The sequence below is a fragment of the Haliotis asinina genome, chromosome 16 (assembly GCF_037392515.1).
Source record: "Haliotis asinina isolate JCU_RB_2024 chromosome 16, JCU_Hal_asi_v2, whole genome shotgun sequence".
NCBI lineage: Eukaryota > Metazoa > Mollusca > Gastropoda > Lepetellida > Haliotidae > Haliotis > Haliotis asinina.
Genome location: NC_090295.1, coordinates 31,274,555 through 31,299,396, shown reverse-complemented (window position 1 = coordinate 31,299,396; position 24,842 = coordinate 31,274,555). Strand labels below are relative to the sequence as shown.

At 40.0% G+C, this 24,842-nt stretch overlaps 1 protein-coding gene across 2 annotated transcripts in view; it reads left to right on the top strand.

The window, feature by feature from the left end:
• The window catches only part of LOC137268860 (DNA ligase 3-like), a 41,822-nt gene that overhangs the window by 5,350 nt on the left and 11,630 nt on the right, over positions 1-24,842 (top strand). For both annotated transcript variants that reach the window (XM_067803437.1, XM_067803438.1), the window contains exons 2-5: positions 4,652-5,174; positions 7,737-7,868; positions 9,924-10,030; positions 20,325-20,369. In XM_067803437.1, the coding sequence (XP_067659538.1) occupies positions 4,880-5,174; positions 7,737-7,868; positions 9,924-10,030; positions 20,325-20,369 (579 nt within the window). In that variant the 5' untranslated portion in view covers positions 4,652-4,879. The remainder of the gene's footprint in view (positions 1-4,651; positions 5,175-7,736; positions 7,869-9,923; positions 10,031-20,324; positions 20,370-24,842) is intronic.

Sequence of the window (24,842 nt, the reverse complement as noted above, 5' to 3'; positions counted from 1 at the left end):
GTGGCACGGCTCCCTCAAGGTGCATTCCCTTTCTTTGTGGTTTCGGCCACATCTACTGCATCTGCTTTGACTCAGCCACTTGGAAATCTCACTTAATGACAGCTTCTTGAATTCAGGACACCCATTCAGGAAGTGATCCCCATTAATACAATATGGGCAAAATGGCTAAGCCTTATTAACAGACAGAGTCTTGGAGTCCTTAGTCAGGAATGAAGCTGTTGGATTGGGTTGTCGATTGGCCAACCGAGGCGTTGGAGGCTTCCGTGGCTCTCTCGGAGTCTCTGGCTTGTAGAGTGTAGAAGCCAACTGGCAATGCGCATGGCGCGTGATTTGGTCTGTAACCAGTCGGCTAAGTGACACAGTGTGTATGTTTGGTCACTGTCCGACTGAAGGATTGAGTCTTTGGTACACTGCTCTACGAAGCTGTCTCTGTAACTTGGTGGCAATTTTCCGAGTAATCTGTCGACATGAGAAACTCTGAACACGCTGTCGTGGCTGCCCATATCTCTCTTTCAATGCTTGTAGTATGGCTGTAAACGGCCTCTCGTCATGCATAAATACTGAAGCTAATCTCTTAGGGGGCTTCCAAGACTGTCCAGTAGAATTTGATATCTGTATTGCTCAGTCAAGTTTGGATGGACGCTTACCAGATCGTCCAGGGCTATCTTCAGTAGGGCAAAGTCCCTTTCCTTTCCGCTATTGAAGTTAGGTAGATTAGGTCTTGGAATAAAAAGTTGAGACATGTTTGGCGTCACTTGTGGGCTGACAGGCTGGAAGCCATAGGGAACTGGATTAACATTCACAGGCTCACTTAAGGTTGAGTGAGAGTTTTTCAAGTTCTGTCTTTGGGTAACGTAATGTGGGTCACCATAGTTTTGTTGTGAGTAACATTGTCGATAAAGGTAAGTGTGACTCCTTGGGGATGCTTGGTTAATAGAGTCTGCAAGTGAAGTCTCAGCTGGAACTCTTGCTGGTATGCTTGATGGTATTAAGCCAGGAGGGTTGGCCACATGAGGACCTGGTATCAAGCCAGGAGGGTTGGCCACATGAGGACCTGGTATCAAGCCAGGAGGGTTGGCCACATGAGGACCTGGTATCAAGCCAGGAGGGTTGGCCACATGAGGACCTGGTATCAAGCCAGGAGGGTTGATCACATGAGGACCTGGTATCAAGCCAGGAGGGTTGATCACATGAGGACCTGGTATCAAGCCAGGAGGGTTGGCCACATGAGGACCTGGTATCAAGCCAGGAGGGTTGGCCACATGAGGACCTGGTATCAAGCCAGGAGGGTTGATCACATGAGGACCTGGTATCAAGCCAGGAGGGTTGATCACATGAGGACCTGGTATCAAGCCAGGAGGGTTGATCACATGAGGACCTGGTATCAAGCCAGAGGGGTTGGCCACATGAGGACCTGGTATCAAGCCAGGAGGGTTGGCCACATGAGGACCTGGTATCAAGCCAGGAGGGTTGGTCACATGAGGACCTGGTATCAAGCCAGGAGGGTTGGCCACATGAGGACCTGGTATCAAGCCAGGAGGGTTGGCCACATGAGGACCTGGTATCAAGCCAGGAGGGTTGGCCACATGAGGACCTGGTATCAAGCCAGGAGGGTTGGCCACATGAGGACCTGGTATCAAGCCAGGAGGGTTGGCCACATGAGGACCTGGTATCAAGCCAGGAGGGTTGGCCACATGAGGACCTGGTATCAAGCCAGGAGGGTTGGCCACACGAGGACCTGGTATCAAGCCAGGAGGGTTGGCCACACGAGGACCTGGTATGAAGCCAGGAGGGTTGGCCACATGAGGACCTGGTATGAAGCCAGGAGGGTTGGCCACATGAGGACCTGGTATGAAGCCAGGAGGGTTGGCCACATGAGGACCTGGTATCTAGCCAGGAGGGTTGATCACATGAGGACCTGGTATCAAGCCAGGAGGGTTGATCACATGAGGACCTGGTATCAAGCCAGGAGGGTTGGCCACATGAGGACCTGGTATCAAGCCAGGAGGGTTGATCACATGAGGACCTGGTATCAAGCCAGGAGGGTTGATCACATGAGAACCTGGTGTCAAGCCAGGAGGGTTGGCCACATGAGGACCTGGTATCAAGCCAGAGGGCATCATGATGGGAGAGTGGACTGTGTTGGGTGACATCATGACTGGTGTATGGATGGCACTGGAAGTTGGTAGTGGTACACCGGAGGATGTCTGGACGGTAGAGAAAACAGCACTGGAAGCTGGTAGTGGTACACCTGAAGGTGTCTGGACGGTAGAGTGGACAGCACTGGAAGCTGGTAGAGCAGTAATTACTGCAACAGGGGAATCTTCATTTATCATACAGTCAATGAAACTTGCGTCTTGTAATTCAGCTTCCGCTTCCCGAATTCTCCTTAAGTGCGTGATCTTGGTTCCCAGTTGCTCTCGCTCTCTTTGGGCCTCGCGTTCTATCTCATGAGCCCTCCTATGAGCCTTTAGAATTTCCATTTCAGCCTCTTCCTGTGCCTTTCGTGCCATATCATCACATCTTGCTAACTCCTCTTGTGTATTGACATCCTCCTCAAATCGTCTTTTCAGTTCTTCAAGTTGAGATATTTTCTTTAGTTTCTCTAACCTTGCAGTTTGCTTGTCTGACAGCTGTGAGGTAACGGAACTTATTGATGCTTGGGAATTTCTGCTTCTTATAGTCGTTGCCAGAAATGGTGGATTCTGATTTTTCTGATTTCCTACTTCTTCCAGTACTATTCACTGACTTTGATGATGTTGCTGACTTTCTGTTCCTACCATTCACGGATTTGTTTGATTCTGACTTTCTGCTTGTTCCAGTGACAGACGTGTTTGATACTACTGACCTTTGGCTTCTACCCCTATTGTTCACAGAAATTGTATTTCCTTCTGCTATAGCATCTTCCCCATCAACATTCATAGGTGGGGTTGTTAATACATATTCCTCCCTGAGGTGCAGGGGTAGTTTACTTTCTCTCCTTGACTGTCTTACCGTTGTTATGGGATTTTGTGAGGTCTGCTCCTTTGCCTCCATTTCACTTTACATCCGCCTTGCGGAACCATGAAAACACGGTGCAGGTGTGCACGGGACCAGGTTTGATTCTCTCTCACACCAAGACTTTGGTGAGTTTGCTATATTGTATTTTGTGACCCACTGATTTAGATTTTGTCTCTCTTGAATTGTACCTTAAATCTGCATTGCTATATTGACATGTGACTTGTATACCTTGCTCTCACTGCATAATAACAGAATTTTGAACGTTTATGACTTGTCTTTGTTCTGTTTTGCTGGTTCACAAGGGGATTTTTTACATCGTTTATCACGGTAAATTGTTAACTGTAACACAGGTAGGAAGACAGGAAGTTTTTAAAAGGCACTGTATCACACCACACTTCTCTAATGTAAATAAAGCATTTCTCTCAATAATATCAACTATCAACCCAACATATACTTTATTCCCAAAGAATTTATATTACTATATTAAATGCAAAAGTTTGAATGAATTTATACAATGTTGCATGAAATATGTCCATTAGAACATTCTTTATGAATATCCTATGCACAACCAAAGATAGGGGAAAGTAGCTCATGATGACATAAACTTCATTTAATCCGGAATTAAACAATTCTATACTGCAGAACTATAGTGATGCTCTAACATAGCAGATATCTTGAGATTTTATGTGCACTTCAAGTTGACAAATTGGACATGAAGGTTATGTGTATTCATTTCTAACAGTAATTAACTCTTGGAGAAAGTATTGCTGTTTACACATTACAAGAATATGCTAGCACTAGAAATAAATATGATATGCCCTTTATTATACTAACTTACTCCGAAGAGAGCTCAAACATACTGCAAACAATTTGAATCACTACGCTACACTGTGCTGGAATGAAAAACTGATATAGTGCACATTTAGACCCATATACAAGCCCTATGGAAATTGACACGTGAACAACATCTAGGTAATGTTATAAATCATATGCATCATATACATTCACTTTGGAGGCCTATTTTCACCGTGGGATGGAATCCTGGTCCTGCTGCATGTTTGCCATTGCGGCCTGTCCCTGCCTTGACGTTGCTGTAATATTTTAGTCTAGACCAGATAATCTAGTGATCAATTTCACAAGCATCAGTCACGCCATGTATGTCATTCATTTGCATGATGTCAACTTTGTGCTGGGTTCAGCAATAAAGTTAACTGTAGCCTTTCGGTTTCTCAGGTTGTAAACTGTTACACATAGGGGTGCATGTGATTTTGCAAGTATGTCTTGTGTTTAAGGAGTCATATCACAAATAGACACATGGGGCTCAGATTGAAATATATTTCTAGTATATAATAAAACCCCAAAGAATTGAAGGAATTACGTATTCAACAGTTGAACTTGGTATGGCACTGACAGACCAGGGGCTTCTTCATTTAATGAGATTAACCTTAGTGACTCAGTGCTTTGTGAAAGGAGTGCCTGGAAATGATTGGGGTGAACAGGGATTGGAACCCAGGATCTGGCCTTATCAGGCAATGCTGTGAATAGCTGCACCTTGGATTACTGTGCCACCCATCCTCCCAAATGTTTAGATAGGTCTCAGTTTCATAATAATGTCCAGCAAATATCAGTTTCTTTTTTGCATATTTTTCAGATGAAGACTGAGTGAACGAAAAGAAGCCCATTTAGGATCAGTTTCCTCAGCTGTCAGAGTCACGGCAGCCTTCACAGTAGAACCCTCCCATAATATTTGGTGTCTGTACAGGCATCTTTTGGTAATTTTACATTCCCACGCAATAAAACCATTGGTTAGCAGCACTCCCTAAAACTTTCATCTCATTTCACCTCAGTACAGTTTTAGTATTTATGTATTAATTTAATCATGACGGAAATCATCTTCTATCTTAGCCATGCAAAATCGGGTAAATCAATCTGTAGACACTGCAACAAGTTTATTCAAAAGGACATGTTGAGAATTGGTAAAAGGGTCCCCAACCCACGTGATGTGCATGATGAGGGGTGGGGCGATATCACTCTATATCACCATGTTGCCTGCATGTTTGAGGAGTTTGACAAGGAAACGTCTAGGGCAAAACAAATCAAGTCTCCTGATGACATGTTTGGGTTTGATGAGCTGAAAAAGGATGAGAAGAAGACCATTCTGAAACTCATCCGTGGTGAGTATTATTGTCTATAACACTGTTCACTGTTCAGGGCACATCTCACATTCTACCATGACATGAAAGTGTGTTCGTTTTTGGTTGGCTGTTTCTAAAACATTAGAAAAAACTTTTTCAATAACCACATCTGAGGGGCAGGTCACTGCACTCATTAACCCTTGCAAAGGTAAACAAACATATCATCTGAAACTGTTATGTTTTATTTGTTTGAATTGGATATGGAGGAAATTTGAAGTCATAGTCGAAATTTGTTGACTGACTGTTGAATCTGAACCCTGCAAAATCAATGAATAGTTCCTTTTCTGATCAACCTACCACTTGTAACCATTCAAAGATTTTTTGTGACCAATGAGTTAGGGTCATGGTTTCACGTAGGTGCCTCCACCATGTTTTGAATGATGCAATATCTGGTGTTTTGCCTAACTGTTATCCCATTCTGGAAACCAGTATACCACTTGCCAGATAGGTCAATATGTACTAATGATTCGCTGCACATTTTGTATAGGTAGGGATGAATTTTAATAAGGCTTACTGATTTACATGTAAGATACTTGTTTTTTTATGTGCAATGCTGTGTATTGTAATTAGGTTGAATGTTTTAATTATAGATGGTAATTTGATATTGAGCTTCGCTAACAATTGTCATCGTGTAGCCTTGAGTTGTTGATCACTCAAAAACATCAGTATTTGGCAATTTTGCAAGGCAGTCAGCTTCAAAACATGGTAGATTCAGCATGTAAGTTGCATCACACAATCACTGCTACTTCAATGTCTGATCTTTTCAAAATTGGCAACAGTGAGGTTGTCATAAATAACTACTTTGAAACTAAGCAAAGCACTGACATGGATCCGCGACAGCCACATTTCGAAAATAGTGTGTGCCAATGCCACCAGAACAAAGGTCAAGCCAGGCAAATCTGTTTTTGAAGTTAGAAGGGAGTTCCTTTTTACATAACTCATTCCATTAAAGTTGTCCAGGACATAAGAAGTAGATAGGCTAACACGTTTGGTTTTAGATCACATTAAGCTGCGTTCAACAACCTATAATCACTTCCAAAGTGTAAACACAGTAGGATTATCTCATCAGTTATGTCTTGAACTATCTGAGTTTTAAATATAGAAGTTTGAAATGTAGGATTGACATAATATCCTATTGTGTTTAAAAAATTTTTGCTTCTGTACAATCTGGATAAGTTTGATAATTCATATGTCCAGAAATACGTTTATCCAGACTAAATGTGAGAGAACATGGAACACAAGTGTTTGCATAAGCAAGGTTTGACTGTTTTTACAGAGCATTTGAAGAAGAGAGAAATGAAAGCCAGTGTGTGTGTGTTGGGGGCCCAAAAGTACAGAATTTCCTTATACAAGTGAAATGTTTCTTTGTAGTTTAACACCATAGTCATCTACAGACCCATGTCAGTTATACTAGGACACTTGACATAATTTCCATAGACTTACATGTTATTTTCAGTGTAGATCTTTGAAGGGCATTTACTGGAAAGCAAAGTCAGTCTTATGGATGTCATCTTCTGTGTTATTTCAGTGTAGCATAAATAATTTTCATGAAGTGAGTTTAGGATGGGTCCTTGTCAAATTTGACAGGCATATTCGAAATAATCTCTTCTCTGCGCACATAATTTTAGTTCAGATTTCCGACCACTATTTCACTAATGATAACACATTTATAAAATCACACATACTTCCACAGCGCGCTATCCCATAGTGTTAATTGAGTTCTCAGCACAGTACATAAGTCATGCCCTCGGATGCTTCAGATGTTCAGATATAAACAAACTCCAGGGGCATGACTTATTACGGTCTTTTGCAGTGACGATCCTTTCCTGAAAAAATATTCTATAGCTACGACAACACCTCATACCTAAACGCATTCAGCACAGGTGGTCAAAGATGGATAATTATAAAAATGAAAACAGTACAAACTAAAAACAAACCTCGCTGAGATGGGTGCTCCTTCTAGTGATGCCATGTTTTGATGTGTGAGTTTTAGGACGCGACCAACAAATCACGGAATGGAGCCAAGAAATCTCAGAAGATGACCGAGCATGTTTCAAGTATTACTGCCGTTGTTTCCAATAGGGGCGTTGTGTTTGAGATATTACCACTAAACTACCGATATCGCTGCAATTGCTTCACGAGTGGGCTGCATTTGTGTACATTTTAGATGCAATTCCTTCAAAGTTGCAGTAATTCCTTCCATTACATAGGGGGGCCTGTAGGTGAGATGATTCCTCACAAATGTGCAAAAATTGAATTGGATCTTATGAAAATTAAATTAATGAAATCTATTTATACTATGCTGAATTAACATGTAAGTCTATGAAAATTATGGCACGTCCGAATATAACTGATACAGGCCTGTACAAGTGGAAAAAAACGAAGAAAATGAGAATGAAATGTGAACCATTGTAGTGATGTGATGCTAATCTGTTTTGCCTGATGCTAATGCATCAATTAGTGGGTCGAATTATGAATCAACCGTGGCATGGTTCAAGTCTGCAACACCCTAATGTTAACATGCTCCACTCAAAATTGTAGATACTAATATAAAGAGGGAGGACAACTCTCTCCATCAGTTCAGCTGTCTCTGTACCAAAATATCTGAGGAAGACGGCCATGCTGGCAAGACTGCTCTTGTGTCTGACTACCTCAAGAAGGGGACCACTGGCAGTAAGTTACTTGAAATAATGTATAACATCCTTATTCACTCAGCAACTGCCCTACCCACTGGCAAGACTACCTCAAGGAGGCGAGCAGTGGTAGTAAGTTGATAAGTGGTGTATAACTTACTCACTCACCACCCCACCTACTCCTTGGCAAGACTGCTCTTGGGTCTGACTACTTGAACGAGACCAGTGGTAGCAACTTGCTCAAAGTAGTGTCGAACTCACAATCACCCACTCACTCAGTTACTCAGTTACTAACCCACAGGCAAGACTGCTCTTTTTTGTGTGACTACTTCAACAAGGGGACCACTGGTAGTAACTTGCCAACAGAAGTGTATAACTCACTCACTCACTCACTCACTCACTCACTCACTCACTCACTCACTCACTCACTCACTCACTCACTCACTCACTCACTCACTCACTCACTCACTCACATCACATCACATGTAGTCACCCATCATGCATTTAACTCAAACTCAGCTTATATAGTATGACAGAAATTACTGAGAATTTATAGGCTGTAATTTTTTATATTTTTTTCACTCATTACTCACTTATTAAATGTGAATATTAGCAGAACATAACTCTAGATTCAAAGACAGATAAACAGTTAGTATTTTGTCAATGCAGGCGTCAATGCCAGACCACCTTTTCTTTCATATCAGCAATATTTGTCAGATTTTTGTTACTGACACTTTCCTTCATAAGTACCCAAACATTTTCTTTTGGATTTAGGTCAGGGCTATAGCTTGGTCAATCTAATAATGTCATATTTTGGGTTCGAAACCAGGCCTTTGGATGCTTTGAAAGATTTTTGGGTGACCATGTTGTCCTGCTGGAAAATAAAAAAAAATCCATAGAACAGGTGAGCAGATTGAAGTAAATGTCCCTCAAGAATATCTGTGTTCATTGCGTATCACTGTTGTATTCCCTTTAAATACACAGAGGGTGTATTTGGGTGCTGCTAGAAAGGTTTTTGACTTTGTTTGGTCCAGAATTTGAGTGTATTAGGAAGCAGCCACACAGAACTTTCATCTGAGAAAATCACATTGTGACAGTTAAAATTTCTATGATGTAAGCACCAGTTCAACCTTCACTCCTTTTGTTATGGTTTTATGATTGTTGATTGAATTCCTCTACTTTTCTGCCAACCTAGGGTGACTGCATGCAGCTCAGTTCTAATTGTCTCCTTACAGTCAGCCACAGTTCTAATTGTCTCCTTACAGTCAGCCACAGTTCCTCTGCCAGTCATATCCAGCCTTATATTTTCTAAACTCCTTTGTTTGGTTTTAGAAACAAGAATACCAAGCTGCCTCCTGTGACCGGCAGTCAATTTTCTATGCTTTCCTGCACCTCCATGGTGCTCATTTGCAATATTTTTCAAAACACGTTAATTTTAAACAGTGGACAAAGGGATACCTGTTCTACTTGAAATACCTTTAGCTGATCTGATGATCTTGTTAGGTAATAGTCCTTTCCGTTCCCCCATCCCCCAAAATATTCATAAATTAATGTATATGAACATTATCAACAAAACCTAACACAACAATTACTAGAAAACTCACAAAAAGAATTGAAGCCCCCAAATCAAATATAATACATGGGGTGACACCACCTAGTGTTACGTGTGTTAATCTGCAGATGAAAGACTGGGGGGAACAGAAGGAACTCTTTCCCCTTGTTATAATACTCTAAAATCAACTTCCTCATCTCTAACTCATCCATACTGAGGATCACTGAAAAGGCTGTCTGCTAGCAAGTAAAAAAAGGGGGATAACTCTTCACAAGCTAATGGAAAAGGATTAACAGGTTTGTGTCTCTTGAATGAAACCAAGCACTTGATAGTGGGTCACAGTTGTATAAAACTAGAAATCCAGTTAAACATATTCTCAATAATTTCTGATTATACTATATTGTTGACATCACTCTTAAGGGACCTGATGAAACACGCAACATTGGCTGATTTCATTTTTAACTACAAGAGAAATTCTAAACACAAATGAGTATGTGTCCTGAAATAGATTTCATATGACTCATTCACTTATGTGACTTGCAGCTGGCTTCAAGGGTGATGTCTATATGTTGATGAAGTTCTTGCTGACTGGTGTTGTGAAGACTTGGAACAGTCTCAGTGACAGAGTCCTTGTTGACCTATTCAGCCAGGTTAGTAGATCCTTTAGGAGGAAGAATTGTTAATGCAAAATCGGACATGGCTAGCACAGTCATGTCACAGTTTGCTGGTTAGAGCTACATCCTATACCTTGTACTTGCCAGGAACCAATGGTTGTTGTGGGTTTGAATCGTACTCATGCTTGTGGATAGCACCTAAGTGAGATCAAACCATGTGGACTTTCTTGGGTTCTTATATATAAATGCTTTGATATAGCTCTCATACTATTAAAAGCAGCTTTAAACGTCACTCACACACATTGCAGTAGCATTTACCTCACAAATTTCAAATTGCACCCTGGTTTTCACAAGTCCTTTTAACCAGTTGGTTACTCTGTCACATCTTTCTAGCCAGAATGTGATAATTCTTATATTTGTATATTTAAGAAACAATACATTTATGATGTTGATTTGACGGAATTAAAAACTTAGCCTTTCCAGCTACTCAGAAAGGTTATTAGTTGACTTATTGTTCAAATGCCAGGTTTTACCTGACATATAATAAATCAGTGTGAAAAGGTTTGTCATTTCAACTCAAATTTAATAGCATTTATGATATTAATAATGCCAGTTTTGTTAATCAGGCATGCTAAATCGACTAGACATATGGCTTCGCTTTATTTCTAGTTGAATCAGGGTTCAGAATATTGCAGTTGTCTGTGAAAGTGACGGTGTTAATGTGATATTTTACTCCCAAGTCTGTACTTTATGAACAGTCCAGTTCATGTAGTTAAATACTTAGGAGCACTCCATCACTGTAGGCAGGAGACCTATTGTAATCGTTTGGATTATTATTATTTTTATGTTTTACAGATTGAGATAGAAATGCAGCCGAGTGTGTTGGGGTGATCCTGGCACAGTCAGGCTGGTAAAGCTCATCATCAGGAACCTCGCCCCCTCGGACAGGGCTTCTCCCAGGAAACACTGGCTAGTCGAACCCGCCAAGAACTTTCTGGAGAATGTGAAGGTTCCCCAACACTGCAGCCTTCAGCATTACTCAGATTGTCAGAAGGGCTGTGCTCCCGTTGGAGAACCCGGGCACTCTCCTGATCTGCACCAAGAGATCAGGAGGTACCAAACCAAGGGTGCCAAGAACAATGGGGAGCCTGACGACAGTGTACTTGGGATGCAAGCGAGATATTTCAAAGGCGAGGTCTGCATATCTATCATGCTTTTCCTGAATCTTGCCAATCACATTGCTGTCAAAAGGGACAGAAAATTCAATGATATAAATAATTCCATTGGCTTTATCAAAAAGGACAAGATCAGGTTTGTTTGCTGGAATTCATCTCAGGCTGTATATTGGCCTATTCCATAGACGTTTGAAAGCATCATTTTCCAGGATGTTCAGGGTCATACCATGGATGGACCTCAGAGTCAAAGCCACAGGCATGGCGGAGATGATAGTAAAAGCAACGGGCCATGCCATCGTGTCTTTTAAGATATGCTGTTTGTGCCAAGGAAGGGCCTCCACTGACCAGGTGTTTGACAGTCTCTGTGAATTCATTGCACAGTTGACATTTCATGTGAACATTTTGATTAAGAACATTCTGGCAATTGCGAGTGGGAAGTGACTGGTCCTGAGCAGCGAAAAGAAAACCTTCAGGTTCACATTTGAGACCAGCTGACCTCATCCAGGCAAAGGCGTCGGTTGGATTTGCTATTCTGTTCCACACACCGCATGTACACACAATGCAATGGCTTCTCTGACAGCATCTCCACATATTACTGACTCTGGGCAGACTTGGTGAAGGACTTCACCTGGTTTACTCCCAATGCTGCACCGTCCAGCATTACATTGCCATCAACAAAATCAACCTCAAATTTCAGATTGTGTCCAACATCCTTGGCACGCTTAAAATAGCTGTGGAATTCCTTGCTTTCATCATGAGTCTTCACATGCATCATCAGAGGATCATCCGATAAACAAATATGTGCAAAAGTACATTAAAAAAATTCTATCAAGAAGAGCCTCTGCATTAATCAAACCCTGACCTCCAGAATTGATTGGCATATATAAACGATTAAGAGAGGAATGAGGGTGGTGTGCTCTGTTATCTGACATGATCCTTCTGGTCAGGCGGTCAAGACTCTGGATGTCTTGTTTTGTCCAATCAGCTACACCAAAAGAATACGAGAGGACTGGCACAGCAAAAGTAATGGTGGCTTTGACTTTGTTTCGAGCATTTAGCTCTGAACTCCAGATTTTGTTTAAACAAGATTTATACTCGGCCCAAAGTTTATCTTGAATCTGGGCATTCTGGAGCTTGTCTCAAACTTGCATTCCAAGATAGGTGTAGGCCTGATCTTCCACAAGATGCTCAATAATTCCTCCCCCTTGTTTGGTTTTAAACATATTTTATTCACGAATGTGAACGGGATAGGGGACAAGTTATCCAACTTAAAATACCCGCTCCCTACTATTTACATATGTACATTTTTAATTTTATACATCTTAGAAAAGAATAGAGAGAAGAGGCAGGAAAATGAAAGAGAGGAAGGAATGCAATTTATGTAATCACACAAAACGTTTTGATTGTTGAATGTAGGTTTGCACACATTTAAAAACGTATTCATTCTGTTCAGTGGTCATATCAGGACTTCCATATAACATCAATGACAGTGTGATTGGAGAATCTTGTTTTACAGTACTTTTTACATTTAACATTAATATCTCTCTTTGAATGTTATACAATTTACACTCCAATAGGAAGTGATGAACATTTTCACAAACATTGCCACAGTAACAAGAGGCAGAATCTTTCATTTTGAAACGATACAGATCATAATTTAGCTGACTAGACATAAATCTCAACTTTGTGTGTATAATATTAAGTTTTCTAATTCCAAACGAGTAATATGATGGAGCTACAGGTTGCTCGCACTTTGCAATGAAGGTCGATTTCTTTTGGTCTCAGGAATATTATTCCACATTCTTACAGTTGATGGAAAAAAGGAATCAAACGAAAGTCTTAGTCTTGCAGAAGGGACGATTTTATTGTTAGCGTCCCTAAGGTTATAATTAGATCTTGACCCCACACTATCTGGAGTAACATCTTTTAAGTATACAGGGGCCAAATTATTTTGATTTTTATAGAATAGACAAAGTTTTCTTCTTTTTCTTCATTCATCAAGATTTTCCCATCCTGTCTCAATACAGAGGTATTTGCCGTGAGGTATATCTAGGTAGACCCGTTACTATTCTGGGAGCTTCTAACTGAAGTTTCTCTAAGTTTTGTTTCTGTTGTACAGTACAACCATCCCACAATTCACAAGCATATTCAAAGTGTGGTGTGATATCTTATAGATAGTGTCGATTGTATATCTGTTAAGTAAGTATTTCAGTTACCGCATCGATGATATCATTTTTGAGCACGACTTAATAATTTGATTAGTGTGACAAGACCATTTGCCGTTTGCCTCAAAATGTTACTCCGAGATGTTTATGATTGTTTACCAAATTGATTTGCTTCCCGTCAAAAAATAATTTCATTTGTTCAGTTTCATCAATCATGGAAAGCAACACTGCTTCGGTTTTTCCAGGATTATATGAGACCAACCAGTTTTTGCTCCAGTTGTATAATATGTTTAAATTGGCATTGACAGAAGTTTCAATTTCTTCAGTACTTTTCGATGATTTTCCAAAGGGGATACCAGCTGTTAAATACCTGGGCTTGGATATAGCTCCGTTTACGAAGACATGTTGACTACGATCACTTATATAACTCGATATCCATTATAAAAGCTGGCCTCCGATACCATACATCTCTAATTTACGAACAAGCCCTTTGTACCACACACGATCAAAAGCTTTGGATACATCGCAAAATATCATACAATATTTTTCTTTGCTGTCAAGGGATGTACAAATATGATGGTAAAGTTCAATAAATTGATGGACAGTTGAGTGACCTGCTTGAAAGTGATTAATACTTGTATAAAAGTTTGTTAACATGAAAATAGTTATACAAGTGTTTATATACCACTCTTTCAAACAGTTTTCCTATACAACTTATAAGAGAAATAGGTCTATAATTGGAAACAATAGAGTGATCACCTTTCTTATACAGTGGCATGACATATGCACTTTTCCCTTTGTTTGGATACACACTATATTGCAATGATAGGTAAAACAATAAACACAGGGGTTTAGGTAGGGAATCAATGGTGTTCTTTAATAATTTATGGCTTATTCTATCAGGCCCTGAAGCTTTATTTAGCTGTAAACTTTTTATAACATCAGATATTTCCTTCTCAGAAATTACTATTTTCTCTAACTGCATATCGGTCCTTGATGGAAAATGTGGTAATGGTACATCTTTATCATTCAAACAACATATTGATTCGAAATATGTATTAAGCTTTTCAGCTTTTTCCAGCTCAGAAAATAGCATTGGAAATTCATCATCAATATTCTGCTTGAGAGGGGGAATATGGGAAGTAGACCCGAGTTTTTAAACAATATAATGTAATTATTTCCAATTTGAAGATTTATTTTCAGAGTATAATTCCAATAGTAGGCCATTAATATTGGAATAAAAGTTTTCTTTCGCATAGCATTTCATGTTGTTTGCTCTATTTCTCTGGTGTTTATAAGCTTTTTTATCGCTTTCTTTTTTTGTTTTCTTGGCCTTTCTCCGTAATCGGTCTCTTTTTCGGGATTCCCTCATCAAATTAGTCCAAAAGTCCAATGAATTATACTCTGGTCGGTATACTGTACATAGTAGCAGCGAATTTTGTGGTAAATATATCTGTATCCAAATTGTTTCATCATAGATATTTTCAAGTTCTGGAATTCTCTTAAAAAACAGACTTTTATTAACATAAACTAATAAACCACCCCCAAACATATTTCTGTCTTTGAGTACTGGCTCGTGGAAGTTTTCCCAGATTAGCGTTTCAGTTTTAATACTGTCGTCCAAGTGCGTTTCCATGAAACAAACAATGTTGTGATCTGAGAAGAATTCACTCAAATAGGAAAGCTTGTTACGTACACTTCTAGTATTTAGGTGGAAAATAGACAATGAACGGTCAGCGACAGTGTTGTCAGGGGTCAGTGGCCCTGGGTTGGGTTGCACGTCCCCAGCAATCAATAATAACAATAGTAACACAAAGATTACGTTAACATTACCAGCTTGTGACTGAAGACAACAGACAGTAAGAAACATTGTGCATGCTTTCCAATCGTTACAGAAGATCTCAAACATTAACCTCAATTCACGTACAAAGAGCGTTACATTATCAAGCGAACGATACACGTAAAGGACGCTCTTGAATCTAACCTGTATTCTAAAGTTTACACAATTAAAGACTCCAATCACCACACGGTGTTGCATAATATCATTACCCATGTAAGTACAGGGAGAATAGTATATACTCAGATAAAATTAGATGAAAATATGACATGTGATTAAACAAACATTGCACTGTTATTTCGTGTTGTCGTGAACAAATGTTAAACTTGAGTGTGATCACAACATATTTTGGGTTGATAGAACGAATGCGGATAAGTACACTTTCACAGATAGCTGATAATAGTTGAAGAATGGATCCGATAAAGGCAGAAGAAAAAAGCTTGCACAGTATGATAGAGTTAGAGAGGAGGAATCTAAGTATCAAGGGATTCATAACAATACAAAAAACTATCCAACAGCCAATGACACACAGAACAAGGAACATGAGACATTAAATCAACATGAGACATTAAATCATCATTGTGGAGATCAACAGTTTCACATATACATATTTACAATGTGTCTACTTACAGGATATATACTATTGAGTGGATAATAGATTTAGTACAGTCACATATTATCAAGGTGATCTATTAAGTTCTATTTATAATTGACCAGGTCGGACTCGCATGAGATCACATGAGTTGCTCCCTCCGGCTGTAGATGTAAATTCGTCCATCGCGTGTCCATGTCGCCTCAATCTTATGTCTTTTCATCAAGTCTCTTGTGCACTTGAAAAGTTTGCCCTCTGTTGTGTAAGATCTTCATTTATGTACACATTGGGATATTTTGTTCTCAGTTTTGACATGTTGATAATTACTTGTTGTTTATCCCAGTAAGACACAAACTTGACTATGATATCTTGTCTTTTCTCCGAATGTTTCCTGCCGATTCGGTGACTCCAGTCAATGTCTGAGATACGGATGTGCGGGTGCACAGTTTTCAGCACTTCTATTACCAGTTCGTCTGTATTTTCTTCCTCGTTTTCAGTTATGCCTGCAATTGTGACCGAATTCCTTTTGCTATACTGTTCTGAATCATCCGTTTTCTGCATAACTTCTTTTCTAAGCATTACAATCTCTGCTTTGAAGGGTTCAATCTCGCCTTTTAGTTTAGAGATTTCGGCTTGGAGAGGTTGCACAACAGATTTAAAATGCTCAGTTATGAGATCAGCAGTGATCTTCATAAATGCTTGCTGAAATTTCTCTTGTAACTGAGGCAGCATTAACGCACTAGAGAGTTTCAATGTTAATACATCTGTTGATGCATCATTGATGAATTGGAACACTGAGGTAGACAGTAACAGGGGTGTTTTATCAGCATTTGGTGTAATAGTTCTGTCAGTACCTGGACTTGCGGTAGCTGCTGTCTGTTTAGGCGTACTTGCCGATGTTGGTGACAACGCACTAAAGCTGTGTTCTGGTGGGGCCTGAAAGAATAGTGTCGGCTGTAACATCAGTTTTGATGACTTAGGCGGCTGATGTTCTACAGGTGACGTCTGTTTCCCCCTTGTTACCTTACCGATGCATCATTAGTTACCTTGCCACATTTCAAATGAAGAGTATTTCATTTGTCATGTCCAAATGTCATGCCAATATCATTAGAAAAAGACTCAACAAGGAGAACCTGTTCTTTCAGATTGGTATCTCCTTTGGCAAGGAGCTCAATGTCATCCATGTAGAGGAGATAAGTAAGAGGTGTTGGGGATCTGTGCTTAGGAGGTCCGGGATGGTAACCCTCCTCCCTATTGAGCAGAAACCTAAAAGGATTTAAAGACAGACAAAAAAGGACTGAAGGAGTCTCCCTGAAATATTCCCCGTCTGATTGGAATAAGTTCCGAAGTCTGCACCTGCTGTTGTGAGTACATCTGAAGATGAGTCGACCAGCAACTCATTAAAGACTTGAGTAAATCAAGTAGTTGCTCAGGTCAATACACCGAAGAGACTTCAGAATCCATTCGTGTGGAACAGAGTCGTATGCCTTTTTGTATGTAGTCTGCCCAGCACATGGAGAAGTTGTGGTGATACGTTTTAGCCTCTTCCAAAATCTTTTGACCCCCTTCTGCTCTCTGTAAATGATCTTACTGGAAGAGCAGTAAGATGACACAATGTTTGTCAAACATCCAGTGAATAATTTGTATTGAGTATTCAAACACGTGATAGGGTGGAAGTTTTGGGGATCAGTCAAGTCTCCTTTGTTGGGAAGGAGTATCATGCGACCTTTGCAGAACCATAGAGGAACATCGACTGTGTCCACAAGGGAATTAAAACAGTGAAGTAACGGTGTTTGGATGCAGGGAAACAGTTTCCAATACTAGTTTCGAATGCCAAAAGGCCCTGGAGCTGTATTAGATTTTTTAATGACACTTTTCAGGCAATTTGGTGAGATGTAACAGACAAACAGCCTAGCAACTTTCTCATTGTGATTTCATCGGTTGAGAAAGGTTGTATTTCATCAAAATAACTGAAGTAGCTGAAGTAGATTCATCACACTGGTTACCTGGAGTGGATGTACTGTCATCTAGCATTGAAGCCAAAGTTACTAATTTGCTGTGAATACTCTTGATTTTCTCTCTGAAGAATTTTGCAAAATTCTCAGTAGCTTCTTGAGGAGATTGGTCCTCAGGTAGGTTGGTATCAAAGGACTTGTTACACAATCTGGAGGCGAGTCGGTGTAGCTGTTTAGGGTTGGCCTCAGCATCAACCACCTTGGTGTTAAGTTACTCAGTCTCAGCCCATCTCATGGAATGATTCACCATGTTCCTCTGTGAGACATGAATCTGGCAGTGTATTTCCACGCCTGTCCTTTTCCATAGCATTCTCCTTTGTTTTTTTTTTACTTAATATCCTCTGTGTACCATGGCTAGCTTGGTTTCACAGATATAATCTTGGTTCTAAGAGGTGCGTGTTTGTCTAGAAGCTCTGATAAGACTCTGTTGTATAGATCTGCTAGTTCTGTGACAGTCTCCGGTTTCACCTCACAGAGTGGAGAGTGCCGAATATCCTTTTTCAGTTTGTCAGTGTCCACATTGCAGAAGTTTCAACATGTTTTCATTGATTTCTGTCTTGTTTGCCTTTCCTTGTTGAAAGAGAGAAACACTGGGAAATGGTCTGACATTTGTAGGTCTTCAACAGTCACTTCTTGATTGAGTTCTTTGTTTATGTCTCTCACGATTACCCAGTCTAGAATATGTCCACATTTGTGGGTTGGCACTGGCACAATTTGGACAAGTCCAATTGAGTCCAGGAATGTGACAAGTTTATTCCTGTAAGGCTTTGACGAATCATCAAACTGGATGTTCATATCACCCAGAATGGTAATTTCATTTGTTTTGCTGCTCAGAAGTTGAACAAAATTTTCAAAATCATCTTGAAATTAGGAGGCTATCAGTTTATTATTAGTTGACGAAGGGGGGTTTCTACACACAGATAATACGCAGGTTATTGATATGTTTCAAAGCTGTTTCCAAAATTCAAAAGACAGAAAGTTCATCATCTGAGGATTAACTTTTAGCTTAATGTGTGATTTGAAAACAACCGTGTTTCCTCCGCCCATGTGATCAGATTGCCTAGGTTTGTTTAATTATAGTGTAGCCAGTCGGTGTTAATTCTGCTTTGATGACCTCATCACCCTTGTCCTTTATCCAAGATTCTGTGATGTAAAGTATGTCTAAATCTCTCTCATGTAAAAGGTCGCATTGATCAGTTGTTTTATTTTGAGCACTCCTTGCATTCCAAACATACTTTCAGTTAACATTTTTTTTAATTAGAGACAGATTTAACTTGAGGTCTTTGATGAATTGACTTCCCTGCTTGTTTGCCTTTCCTTGTCTTGTGTCTACGTTTCTTTCTCAGCTGGTTAACAGACACATTGAATTCTTCAGTAACAGTTTGGATTACACAACTTGTGTTGAGACAATGGGAGCTGATCTCACAAAGCTTGTCTCTTGAGTAGACAAGTGGTGAGGTGGGGTAGCTGTTAACTCCAGTCTTTTGTTCTCTGTGGCTGGGCATTGTTATTGTCCCTGTAAGCTTACATTCGCTCAATGAAGTTAGTCCATTGTTTACATATATTTGAAGCAAGTAAATCCAAATATACATCATGATTTCTTTTCTTCAATCATCTTTAAAGTCATATTTAACTGTTCACTATGATGAGATAGGCATCCATGCCAAGTTGAATTCTAGTAATCTGGTTGTAGTATAAACTGGTGAAATTGTCAAAAGTGTCACGACCTATTTTGAGTGTGCTGCCTTCTCAGGCGCTCCTACAAATCACTTTGCAGCCAGCAATTGTGGAAGACCCATTTGCTTCCCTTGTGTGTCAAAAAATGTTGTGCTCCTTGAATTTGGTACTAAACTGATTCAGTTTGGAAAGTGTCTTTTTATATGGTTCTGGGTACAAAAATTTCACTAGCACTTTTTTATACATTTTTCATGCATAAATGTGTTTGGGCGATACAGCAGCTGGAGGAGATGGAAACATATGCATTATGTCTTACAACAACTGAATTAACAAGATGGAAGACATTCCAGCCTACAACTATTCTGGTGTTGCAATACTTTTTCCAAATGTATGTAATCACCTAATAATTCAACAAAATTCTATTTTGTCTCAAAATAACTTGTCATTGTATGTGATTTCCTGGTAAATGTGAAAGGTGACATGGCAAAGTTTGCCCAAAGGCTGTGAACCTAAACATGGCCTCTCTCCACATTTTGAACCTGTTAAGTTAGACGTTATCTTCAGCAGCTCATGTTTGTACAACAGGATTGGCTGATCAAACTCAGACTTATATCACGCATGTCTTTGTCTGTGAGATAGTTGTCAGCTCAAGACATGATTATCAACAGATCACCATGTGGAAAACTGAGGACCAGAAGCAAACAAAACTGCTGAAGTCACATTGGAACCTTCATACATAATCACACCTTCCTCACCTTAAAATTTCTATGTCTGTATGATGCTGAGTTCAGGTCAGTATATAACTAAAGAACATAAATTGTACTTTCAATGAAACTGAAACCAATGTTTACGAATATAATTGTCTGCAGATATTTGGTACAAGTCAAAAGGCAATGGAGGAGGATCTAGCACAGGTATGTGTATCATGTTGTATTCAGTGTTGGACAGAAAGGACTAGCTAAGATTAGTGTCCAAGTTTCAGCTTGTTCAGTACTTGACAGAAAAGGAGCTAGAAGAACAATTATATCAAATATATATTCTACTTGATACAGATATGCACAGCGGTTGAAAATTATTCACTGTTCTTTGTGATACCTTATTGAAACTTTCAGGATAAATGTTAGGTATCCCTGATTCTGGAGATATCTTTAATATTTAATATCATCCATATTTTTAGAGGGAGCCACAGTTGTATGATCTATATTTTTAAAGTGTGTCTTGATATTCAGGATTAGTATGAAATATCAGTTTTATCATAAGAGTTACATTATTTTTGTAAATGTGTCATTCATGGTAGTATCATACATAGTTTTGAAAGTGTACTGTTGTTGTATTATATATGTCATATTTGTATTATGATTACCAGTGTTTATCCAGAGATTATCAATGGTTAACTGAAGATGCTATAGAAGAACACTGCTGTGATCCAAAAGATATGTCAGAATTCACTGATTGATGGATAATTCAGATATCAGATTATACAGCTTCCTCTGCATATGTTTATTCAGACTCATGTTTATTGAGCTTATCTTCTCTTTCTATGCGAAGATAGTGGAACACTTGAAATCCCTTTAAAGTTCCCATCTTTTGAAGTGGACGTACAATCATACTCACCCACGGGTAGTGTCCCTGTTTTCATGCCAGTATCGGTCACATAACCTGCCATGCCTGTGTCTCCTTCATCACCTGACAAGACGGTTGGAGACATCTTGGGTCATGATACAGGGTTGAATTTCTGTTATTATTTCAGTCCTTTAAAGATCACACACACTCTAGGGGGTGCAAATACATAAATCGCTCAATGACATCGTTATGAATGAAACCGCATCATTAAAACTGCTCATTTCTATCTTTAATTACCTTAAATCGACCTTTTTGACAACAGTGCACAATTCTCATCCGCAAATAAAATTTCAACCAATCAGAGTGGCATGTCGCCATGACGTAATAGTAGGTATAGATATGAGGGTCTATGCAGAATTCATCTACATTTCAGAGGGTAAACTATTTCATTTACAGGTTTGTACAAACCTGAAATCTCGCCAGCTGTTGTGAAAAATGAAAGCTATATGTTCTCACAATCTACTATCATTTAGTTTTGTTTAGTTTTGTCTCCTGCTTTGCCTAGGTTCTGTGTTTCAACCCTTGTTTTCATAGACGATTCTGTCAAAATCACTTGGTATCACTAGGTTGTAAACCCTGTTAGGTGGTAAAAACGTACACATTATTTGTCATCATTCACTTGATGCTGAGCATAATATTACTTACGATAATATTTTCACTTCGACCACAACCTTGTTTCTGAGGAAGAAAGTGCTATATTCATGCAAAAACCTTTTGGTCAGCAATGTGTAGTAAGCAGTCTTGATTTTATAAACTTGATGAAACTTGAACTCCATTTTCTATCCTGGAAGCGTGGTAGGGGGCGAACCATCTGATTTAGTATATACCACAGGCTTCCACAACGCTCGCATCGCACACACAAACAACCAATTTAAGCACAAACTACAGGGTCAGGTGGAAATCTGTGCATAGTAACACCATCACCTGACCCCAGGAAGCAATTGATGGCAACACATCAATTCGGCATGTCCTTGGTGACGTCGAGAAATCAGCAAAATGACAAGGTTCCTACACATTTCTATACAACTAACTGAAAATCGTTCCTTCTATGACATCACTGCAGGACTCTGGCGACAGAGTTATGTAACTTGTCTGTGGTTTCGTTTGTGGGCGAGAGAGAAGCAGACAGCTTTTCAGCAACTTTTGAGCGCCGGGTATTAATTAACAAAAAGGTTTTTTTTGAAAAAAAAATGGTGTTCCCTTTATGACTAACCAGAAGTCTTTCATATGCAGTGGTAAAAGAGTACCCCAAAAATTGAGTTTATTCGTTCTTTAATACAATTATAGTTGCATTCGGTTTTCAGTATGTACTAATAATCTTTATGATGTAGAATTTAGTTTGTACTTGTTTCCTGTTCAAAGACCTGCTAAGGATAAATTACGTTGTGAATTACCTGATTTTACCCTGGGGGCAGGGTCTTGATAGCAAGGATGCTATGTCCAAGTCTCAGAAGAGGCTGTCTTCAGACCTGATGTCATCTGTGTCCTCCAATACTAAGGTTTCAGCTGCAAAATCTTTTCTGAAACCACTAACAACGACATCATTCCTTTAGATGAGAGGGATATCCACGATGAGCCTCTGCTACTACTTCCTGAGATACAGATAGTCATCTCAACGTTGAGCGACTGTTAGACCTTCATCGACTGTCTTCAGACCAACACTTCAGTCTACAGAGAGTCTACCTTCAACACAGGCATCATCTGCTCATCTACAGTATCTGCATTCGCCGCAGCCTTTCAGTACAGGCCTCTCCATACAGCAGTTCACTGCACACATGATGAACTTTATGGAGAGGAACTTTATCAATCATTGTCTGCAACTGTAGCCCTGTGCGAAGGGTCAGCAGGTGGTACAGCTTTTTCAGATGAAGAGGATGCATTGTTTGAACATTCTCATTCATGGGAGTCATTACCATCCGCTGTATCATCTTGATGCAGTCTAAAAGAGACACCATTTGGTAAGTGCACACCCGAAGCATCACGCTCCAGCTACTATGATTCACCTGCATCCCCTGAGCGCTACAGACATATATGCTGGATACTACCACTCAACGAACCTTCTTACATGCTCATGTGACATCAACCAGGCTCTCATATTATGGTTTTGCAACCCAGAGACTGAAGAAGATACGATGATCCTGTTTTCCCTCATCACTCAGAAGAAGGATCAACAATTTTTATTGGAACATCTGGCCTCTGGGTCTGATGTTTTGGACCTTCGTCAAAAAGTCTTATTATCAGAAAAATCTTGGGGCAACAGCTTTATCAAGCTGCTACTACGGGCTTCCTGATCGGCACCTGCAGTTTTTGACAGAAGAATCAAGGACATTGCTAAGCCCGTTACAAAGAATCATAGAGAAGTTATGATTATTAATCCATCAAAACTCTCGGTCCACTGTCATCAAGCAGACATTGCAACGCTACTCCAACAAAGCCGGAGTACAGAGAGTGAGAGACAAGAAGTCCAGCAACTGTCAAGGCGAGCACCCTTGGGAAAGGACATCCTTCAAGGGGCACTAGAGGAGGAAAGGGCTGAAGATCAGGTTCCAAACAATTGGAGTCTTCGACCTCAAGCTGTTCTCGTAAACCATCTCAAGTGGGTAATTATCTGCGAAGCTACTGGAAGTATTGGGGCATCCTCAACGACGACGACATCATGCACATCCTACAAGAAGGTCACAAGATCCCAGTACAGGCATCACCACTGCTCACAAGGGCCCCAGAGCTCTTTTTGAGCGCATTGGATCAAGTGGACAAACTTGCCAAAGCAATATCATATCTACAGGAGAAAGGTGCAGTTGAGGAACTACATCTGCAGCATGTCTCACACAGATTTTACTTCCCAAATGTTTTTGTACTAAGAAAATCTCTAAAGAAAAGTTTCTACTCATCAACAACGTGAAAAAATTCAACAAGGATTATCTGCTAAAACCAAAAAGGGTGAGAATGATCCATCTACCACATCTCAGGCATCTCATCCATGTAGCGGATTTCCTTGCAAGCGTCAATCTACAAGATGCGTTTCTACGCATCCCAGTACATCTGGAATCCAGGAAAATCTGCACTTTTTATTCAACAGTCACCATTTCCAGTGCAACATCCTTCCGTTTTGAATATCATTGGCCCCTGGGTTGTTTACTTGGGTAGCCAAGCTCATCGTAACCTACCTACATTATTGAGGGCCTCACAATGTTTTTCACCTGGACGACAGCATTCAAGTTCTGCACGGTATAAGTCAACTCAGACTGCATTTGGACTTCACCTCAGGCTACTCACTCAGCCCAGATTGCTTGTGAATCTACAAAAATCAGAGCCGGAGCTGCAACAAGATCTACAATTCCACAAGGACTTGATTCATGACACTGTTGAAATGCATCATAGTCCTGGAGGACCACTGGAACAAGATTCAGGATATGATTGAACAAGCACTTCTTTCTCCGTTACCACAATGACAGTGGCAGTGTCCTTTTGGTCTACTCACCTCAGTGCAGGATCTGACCAGAAGGGGACGACTACAACTACTCCCGTTACATCAGTTCCTGCATACTCACCTCACCAGTTCGGATCAGATAGAGATGAAAGACTTAAGAAGAAAGCTGTAATAACCGCAGCATGACATTCGTTGCCGGTATTGAGGAACAAACCATCTGCACCGACAACTCCCCTGTTGCGTTCTACATAAACAAGCAAGGATCAACACCAGATCAATATGCCTAGTCAGAATGCTGAAAAGATATCTCCAAAAAACAAAAACAAGGAAAATT